The sequence below is a fragment of the Alosa sapidissima genome, chromosome 9 (assembly GCF_018492685.1).
Source record: "Alosa sapidissima isolate fAloSap1 chromosome 9, fAloSap1.pri, whole genome shotgun sequence".
NCBI lineage: Eukaryota > Metazoa > Chordata > Actinopteri > Clupeiformes > Clupeidae > Alosa > Alosa sapidissima.
The window spans coordinates 23,161,622-23,170,788 of NC_055965.1; the positions used below are offsets into that span (position 1 = coordinate 23,161,622).

The 9,167-nt window shown below is 40.6% G+C and overlaps 1 protein-coding gene across 1 annotated transcript; it reads right to left on the reverse strand.

Annotated features, from left to right (window-relative positions):
* Positions 1 to 702: 702 nt before the first annotated feature.
* On the reverse strand, positions 703 to 5,921 carry LOC121718467. Its single transcript, XM_042103480.1, has 6 exons — positions 5,784 to 5,921; positions 2,666 to 2,951; positions 2,189 to 2,209; positions 1,341 to 1,436; positions 1,055 to 1,119; positions 703 to 960 (listed from the first exon to the last, which is right to left on the reverse strand). The coding sequence occupies exons 2-6, from the start codon at positions 2,913 to 2,915 to the stop codon at positions 703 to 705; spliced, it is 690 nt and encodes a 229-aa protein (XP_041959414.1). The 5' UTR covers positions 2,916 to 2,951; positions 5,784 to 5,921.
* Between the last annotated feature and the right edge of the window lie 3,246 nt (positions 5,922 to 9,167).

Consider the following 9,167-nt stretch of genomic DNA (forward strand, 5'->3'; position numbering starts at 1 on the left):
GCCATCAGCATTGGTTTGGTGGGGGGACTTTCAGCGGTGGAGACAGTTGATAGTTCAGTGAGTGGAAAGTCATTTTGATGGACAGATCGTAGTATGGTAGTGAAAGGGAAATGTTTGTGAGTGTGGGAGTCAACAGGAAATGTCACAAAATGCTCAAGTTAGATTTGATAAGTCTGACTGGCTGTTTGTTTGCCCTGGGATATTTGGGGTGTCCACAGAAAAAATATGACTGAATGATAATACAAAAACTGATAGTTTGTGAGAAATAGCTCTGTATATTGTCACATGTATGTAGGGCCAGCTCTGACTGCATTGTAGGGCTAGGCAAGACTAGTACTAGGATACTAGTATGGCATACTAGGAAACGACAGCTTTTGTTGCTTGCCACCAGGGATTAGAAATGGTTCAAAGAATGAAAACCGGAATCAAAAAACAATTTTTTGGATGAATGTAACCGAAAACAGGAAAACAGGAATAAAACCAATTAGTTGGGTGAAATACTAAATACTTCTGCATACTCACATGTATGCATGTAGGGCTAGCTATGACTGCTTCTCACAAGAGAATTCCCTTCATATCATACCTGTCTGAGTATTCTAATTGTAAATTGTAGACAGCTAGGTCATCATTGTGTCATCATCATAGATCATATTCTTTTCCACAAGCCATGCATCATTTTGCACCTTATTAAGTGTCCTTCTTTCACAAGGCATTCCTTGTTTCAGAGGTCAGATAAGAGGAGTTTGAGTAGATGGCATCGTCTGGGGGGTCTAATCCAGCAGTACAGGAAGCGGAATCAACAGAGGGAGTTGTGGGAAACTGGCCACTGGAATAGGCGGGGTCATCAGAGGGGATTGTGGGTAATTCAGCCATGACATAAACAGTGTTGGGTGTGGTGTATGAGGAACGAGAAGATCTGCTGACCTTTATCTCTTCATAAATGACTTCGGTGAATTGAGTCTGAAACAGAGAGAGAGTAAGTGTTTGAACATTAGCTGCCATGCTATACTATAGGAGGGTAGCAGCCATTGTTTGAGTTTGTTTAGATTCTTACCTGGTTGTAGTCTGTTGTGTCTCTATCTGTGATGTTTGATCGATGGTTGGAGGGGTCGGAACACTCTGTAGAATACACCAGGGAATATTTTGTTTGTGTGTGTGTGAACGAGAGAGAGCAAGAGAGAGAGAGAGAGAGCAAATGTAACTGAGTAAATTACTGTGTGAGCCTATCTGTGTCCCTGTGTGCATGTGTGTATGTGTGTGCGTGTGTGTGTGTTTGTGTGTGTGTGTGTGTGTGTGTTTATGTGTGTGTGTGTGTGTGTTGACTGAGGATGTGTGAGTACCTCTTACTTTCTGTCTCCTGTACATGTAGATGATGATGACTGGGATCCCCAACAACAGAGCTACAGCAACATTAACACTGGCAGCCACAACAGCACCTGTCGGGGGAATTTATACATGAACATACACAGCTTGATCGGCCAATCCCATGCAACTGAGCTGTCACAAGAAGAGGAGAAACCATATTTTAAAGGAACACCAGGCAACGTTTTCGTGTTAATTACTCATCTTCGTAAGTCGATATATGGTTAAATGACTCATTACAGGGCGAATGAAGACTCTCTCGCCCGCCCCTACTGCCTGTAGGAAGAATATCCCGCTTGCGAGTTCAGTGTATCGTACCCGCCGACCGAAGCAGGATCAGTTTACATCATGCATCCACAGCACAGAGGCAGGCTAACGAAACGCTAGCGATTGTTGCAAACGTGTGTATAATGGCAGAGCCGGCGAAAAAGCAGCGAAAAACCCTTGACGGAAGATGCAAAGAAAAGGAAAAGAGCTTCAGACCGAGCGAGGGGGAGTTTCGTAGAGAAAAAGCATCAGGCTTGCCTGGTGTCCCTTTAATCTCAACGCCCTGCAAGTAGAGTGTCTTGTAAGCTCTTGTAAAACCATTGGCCCTAAACAAGTAAGTTGTTTTTGTCTGACACTAGTAATTTGATAGGCATGCTAATGCTAACTGGTGTAGTTGGTAATCTTGTCCTGTGAAATGAGTGTGATGTTCCATCTTAAACCATAACTGTGTACCATGCAGTGTACCATATAAAGAAGTCGAACAACTCATAGCTTATGAATACACCTTGAAAAGTGGCAGATTGTTGTGCAGTGCTCTGTAATGACTCCATGATCTTACCTGGTGGTAATGTGGGTGGATCTGTTGGAGTGGAGGAGGATGGCAAAGAAGACTTAATTGATGAATGTTCAGACAAAAATGATTCAGAGAGTGCACATAACAGCTTTATCTCTAGAAGCCAATGGTATGCTATGCTATTGTGGTATGCTATTTCCATTCAGTGGTTGAATTTCTGAACTGTCATTGCATTTTTAATGGTCATCTGCATTGTTATTGGTGTTACAAAGTACCACATTGATAGACAGACTCATATGTACTACTAAAGGGCTACATTACGAGTTTTATGATAATTTCTTATTATATTTCTTGCATTTCGGGGGTGGGGGGGGGGGGGGTAATTTTATCTCAAGATGAAAAAACAATAGACATCATGAAGACAATAATTAAAAAAGAAGATACATTCACAAATATGAGTAGGAAGAGACCAACAGCAGTACACCAACAGAATAGACACATCATATCAAATGTGTTACTAACCAATCATGAGTTGGGTCCGGCTGATCAGAGTGATGGATTCACCTACAGTTTCCCGCACCCCACACCAGTAATCTCCGGCATCTTCTGCCGTCAGCTGGTCCAGGGTCACAAAGAAAGCGTCATTTGATAGTGTCTGTACCCTCCACTTCTGTGGTGTGGTTGGGAAGTTGAAGCAGGTAATATTCCGATGACGATGGCAAAAATATTTTGTATTTTTCAGAGAAAGTGCAGATGAACTCAATGCTCTCATTAGAAAGACGATAGACAACTGTAGAGTTCCACTGACCTGTCAATCAAAACATATGTAATTTTCAGCTAAGCACAGGAGCGGGAAGAATTCCCACATTAACAACCAAGCCATGGAAACATGGCACAGGATACAGCAATGCACAGATTAACAACCAAGCCATGGAAACATGGCACAGGATACAGCAATGCACAGATTGACAACCAAGCCATGGAAACATGGCACAGGATACAGCAATGCACAGATTAACAACCAAGCCATGGAAACATGGCACAGGATACAGCAATGCACAGATTAACAACCAAGCCATGGAAACATGGCACAGGATACAGCAATGCACAGATTGACAACCAAGCCATGGAAACATGGCACAGGATACAGCAATGCACAGATTAACAACCAAGCCATGGAAACATGGCACAGGATACAGCAATGCACAGATTGACAACCAAGCCATGGAAACATATGGCATAGGATACAGCAATGCACAGATTGTATGCAGCAGTCGCACACAGGATTTGTAAAGGCCCTGCTTCACTGTACTCAACCAAAAACAAAATCACCAACAAAGCAACCTTTGTGTAAAAAAAAAACATCACCAATGAAGAGTAGCCTTCTAAGGCATCTCACTGGGTTTATCAAGCAGACACCTTCCTTCATCTGTGTTTTATTGAGTTAGGTGGCCAGCTCAATGTACTCAGCTTCATGCCTATGCCTTCAGGCCTATGGTTGCCAGTTTGATTTGTGAAAATCTGGGACATTCATTCATCCAAAAAAAAAAAAAAAGTTATGATTTTGATTAATGTTAAATGCCTAGTTATACTAGGCCTATTACTGGTTTTAAATAATAATTTATTAACAAATGCTGCAAATGGTATACTGTTTAACTATAAATGGTGCATTCATTGTCACTTTAAAGGGACACCAGGCAACGTTTTTGTGTTAATTAATCATCTTCGTAAGTCGGTGTATGGTTAAATGACTCATTACGGGGCGAATGAAGGCTCTCTCGCCCGCCCCTACTGCCTGTAGGAAGAATATCCCACTTGCAAATTCGGTGCATCCTACCTGCGACCGAAACAGGATCAGTTTACAGCACAGTGGCAGGCTAACGAAACGCTAGAGATTGTTGCAAACGTGTGTATAATGGCCGAGCCGGCGAAGAAGTGCAGCGAAAACCCTTGACGGAAAACGCAAAGAAAAAGAAGATCTTCAGACCGAGCGAGGGGGAGTTTCGTAGAGAAAAAGCATCAGGCTTGCCTGGTGTCCCTTTAAGGTTGCTGAGTCTAAACGGTTCTTATAATGCCCTTTCACCAGCTCTTTTAAGATATAAGGCTAATCCATAAAACATTGACAATATGCATAATATTAAGTTGTTAGCCTACCCACTCCGAAAAGTTACCCATTTTCACCCTGTAGGCGTTGTGTTGGCCTACTGTGTATCTCTTTTTCTTCGCCGCTGGCCCTGACTTTGATTGTAGGCCTATATCCTCCTCCGTCTCGCGCCCCATTTTATCAAACCAAATCGAACCGAAATTTCTTTTTTTTTTACTAGGCTACCCTCTCCAATCCTACCCATGCTTGCTGCGCGCGGCCGGTAGTTGTTAGGTGATGCTGAGGGTTAAGGTAAACTTTCGTTTTGCAGGTCTGCATTACAACCAATCAAATAAGCGCATGCCTGCCTCCGACAGCAGGATTCAATCAAGATAACTAAGAAAAATAGTAGGATTGCAGGAGCAGAACGTAGGTTTTATTGAAAGTGAAACTAGGGAATACTTTAAAAAAAAAATAGAAGTGCCTTTGCACCAAAAAACAGGACATTTGGTGTCCCGGGAAAGATTATCAATTTTCCGGGACAGACATTAAAAAAAGAGAACAATCCCGGGAAAACCAGAACGTGTGGTAACCCTAGTTAGGCCAATGACTCCTCCAAAAGTTTCAACAGCCTTGTGATGGGTTCGCTACCAGCAAATACCATCAAACACCATAATAGTAATACTTAAGATTATATGTTTTCTATTATATTAGATAGATACTTCATTGAATTTCATGTTTGCTGTAATATCTTCCTCTGTCTCTCTTTGTTAAATATATATCCATATTCACCAACTACATCCATTAGCCATCTTGTCTAACACATTGTTTCATGTTCTTCTTACAAATACTTGTATTTGTCCTTCTCTCTCTCGTCCCTTACAGAAATTTCAGGTTTCTGGCAAACAGTTGCCGCAAATTTACAGCAAGGTCATATTTTTACATGCAAATTAGGTTTCTGGCAAACCATTGCGGTTAACTTTTAGCAATGTTCCAGCAAATTTGCCGCAATGTCATATGCAAATCAGGTTTGTCACCACCAGAGGTTCACTGGCATTATGCCATTAGTTTGCCATTATTGGTTAAATGTGGTGGCAAATCACTGGCAGACACATTTGCCACTAGTGGTAAACTTCTCATTGTTGCCAGAACTTTGCTGGAAGTTTGCCTGTAGTGGCCAGCATTGGCAAACTTCTGGCGATATTTTCTAGTGAACTCATTTGTTTCCCACAAATCACCCACAAGTTTGCTGCAAATCTGCCACAAACATTCATTTTTTGTAAGGGGTATTATCTAAATATGGTGTGCCAAAGTGGCAAACTATTAAATGACTGGATTGATAATTTAAACGCATTTCTATATTAAATGACTGTTTACTGTACATATAGTGCTTTTCCACTCCGCCGAACACTCAAAGCGCTTCACCGTTTTAGGCCACACAATAATGGAGGGCTGTACATCAGGAGCAGTTTGGGGTTTAGTGTATGACAGAGTCAGGAGATGTGATGGGCTCAAACCTTTTGGTAGCTTAGTGAATCCTCTTATCTCCACACTAACCTTTCGAAACCTTCAGCTGTATGTAAGTCGATGGCGTAGTATGGTCGCTCTCCACCACACACTCATATGTTCCACTGTACGCAGGAGTCAGCTGAGTGACCAACACCATGAAGTTCCCCTCTGATGGGTTGTCATATAGAGAAAACCTATAGAGAGATATATATTTTGTTATTTTGTCCATACAGCGTATCAGATAGTCAGACAACTACAATTAAGTCATGGTTCCTGGACTAGAGCAGCAGTTCATAGCTCTAGCATAAATTCAGACATTTTCAATCATTCTATTGTCCAAATGGTTCCATTTGATACTGTTATAATGAACTCAAGCAACCAGTTTGAATGGCAGTCAATGTAAGTTCTAGATCTTCACAGTAGCATTCTGGAATGACTTGTAAAAATATTTTACTCCTCAAAGATGTGTATATTATACAGCAAATATCTAGCCCCAGACATCAGATCTGAAGTGGCTCTACGTCTGAAAATAAACTTCAAGGTGTGTTGAAACACTTAACAAAATGTCATGCTTTAGTCATAAAATGCACAATACTTCTCATTATATGAACTTAACCACTCCACTAGTAGAGAACTTCAATAGATAGCTACTGTAGGTCTTCTGCTTTACAGTGTGGCCCCTTTAAAGGACTAAAAAAAGGCCATGTAGCAAATTGATGCCTTGGATGAACGAAAATGTCCATAACCTTCAAGATCCTGTATGAAAGCTGAGAGAACATGGAGGAAAACTAAGCTACAGTCAGGCTTGGAATTTCACCATTCTGGGGGCAAGGCCACTTGGCCTTCAGTTGGGCATATTTGGTGGGGGGCACAAAGGCCACATGTCAGGGCACCAAGGCCAAAGTTAACTATACAGTAGTAGGCTATAACAATGATCAAAGTTTAGCCTATTCACTGCAGTAGACCTGCATCACTGTATGAAACATTACAAAAACAAGAAATGAAAACATGACATATTACATAGAACTGTAAATCATCTGACTATCTAGGCTATATATAACATTTATTTTATATTTGGCCTGTTATGAAATCATGTATTGAACAATTTAATCACAGCTCAGCTTTAAGAAACTCAAATAGCCTAGATGCATGCTTATCATTTTGTGATCATTAAGGCTACTTTCACAAATTCTTAGTCAGCTGTACTGATTTACCAATATCTAGGCGATATTTGTAACATTTATTTTGTATTTGGCCCGTTATGAAATCATGTGGAACAATTTAAACACATTGTAAAACGTAAAGCCCAAATTTGGAGACATCCATGTATGTCGAACTTTATTGCAAATTCAAAACTGGATTACTGGAACGGCTAACTGTACAGGGGACTGCTTTACACCTTTGTGTTCGGTAAGGTCTCCTGTTCATTCTGATATATGGTTTGTCATGTGTTAAAAGAAGGGTTCGTAAAGTATTCCACCGAGATGAATGGGTAGGGAGATCATGGGACGCAAAACCTTCAGTAGAATGTATGATTAAATTGAATTATATTATTTACTTTTCTCGCGAACCGTTCAACACAGCAATTATCGGCTAACATCGTTTAAAAGCTGAGAAAAAGCGCTTTCATGTGATACTTGTGATGTCTGTGTGATGAATAGGCTACTTCGCGAGTAGTTCAACTGAGAATGGGTGAATTTGGACGCAATTTCTTTCTTGCGCTGTCACTTTCTCCACTGCGTAAAAGACTAAATAAATTTGCGGTGTGAATGCTAAGATTATTTTGACAGGCCACAGGCTAAATAAAATTGCTATTAGTACGACGCAAAGCAGAATATTGAAAGAAGGGGGCACCAAGGCCACCGTGGCCTGTAAACCTCTGATTTTCAAAGGGGCCTCACGACCAACGCAAGGGGCTACGACGGCCATGGCCGTCGTGGCCGCCGTGAAATTCCTACCCTGGCTACAGTACATGTTCACTGTGCCATTTTAAAAGGTAAAAATAGCAAACTAAAATAAAGCTGTTCGGAGTGAGAGAAGCATTCACTTCTCTAAGGTAATTGTTGATAACACTGAAGACTCTAGGACGTTCTCCACCATAGGCTACTACATCAAACACCCTTTGACATACTTAGCAATGTGAAGAATTTGCAGGCTTCTTCAAAAACAAAGTCACTTCTATAAGGGTGGCAATTGGTAACACAGGTAATAAGTTTGATAGTGCACCCAAAAGCAGCCCCCCAAACTTCTGATTCTTTTTAAACACTATTACTCAATCTGAGTTCAGCATACAGTAATTGTCACTCAGACCAACATGTGGTTTTGACCCAGTGCCTATAGATTCCTCAAGAGCGTATATGATAGTTTGGTTCCCTTTATTCTCAAGATAAATACCTCATTAGAAACAGGTATATTTCCGACTGCTTTCAAAACCGCTGTCATGAAACCTTTACCTAAAAAGTCAAAACTAGACCATACTATCAATCACAGGCCTATATCAAAGCAAAGTACTTGAATAAGCTGTTTGTAATCAACTTAACAGATTCCTCAACCAAATCAGCATTCTTGAAAAATTCCAATCAGGTTTTAGATCAAATCACAGTACAGAAATGGCCCTAATACAATAGTTAATGATCTCAGACTTACTACTGACTTAATCAAAGTTCCAATCCTTTTCCAATTCTTCCAAGATTTTAGTGAAGCCTTCGACCCCATTGATCATAACATTTTAATTCACCGCCTTGCAAAGTGGGTTAGTCTCTCTTATAATGTTTTAAACTGGTTTCAATTCAACATTACTGGCAAAGATTTTTATGTTAGACTAGGGGATCAGGTGTCTGTAAAACATTGTTTGCCCTTCGCTGTGGCCCAAGGGAACTGTCTTGCTTTTCTGCTTCTCCCTATACATGCTTCCATTAGGAAACATCATAAGTCAGCATAATATAAACTTCCACAACTATGCAGACTATACCCAATTATATATTCCCGTGGAGCCAACAAACCCAGATGGCCTCTGCTCTCTTATTGCATGCTTATCCCCGAGTAATCAGTGGATGAGCGGCATTTGTTTAAAGCTAAATGACGACAAAACAAAGGTACTTTAATTTGATCAAAATCAAAGTGAGACAACATTCTTAGTCATCTTGGGAACCTGGTCAACACCAGGTCAAATCAAAAGTAACGAGCCTAGGTATCATCTTAAAAACAGAGTTAAGCTTCAAGCCTCATATTGACCCAGACAGCTTAATTCCACCCGAGAAACATTGCCAAAGTGCAACCTTTTTTTAACTAAAAACAGAAACTAATCCATGCCTTTATTACAAGATTATTACAAGACAACAATGTAAAATAATACACAAACCTTTTATATTGTACCTCCAATGTATTGTCCACTATTGTACTGGAACACACTCCTCCCTCTGATACCTTACA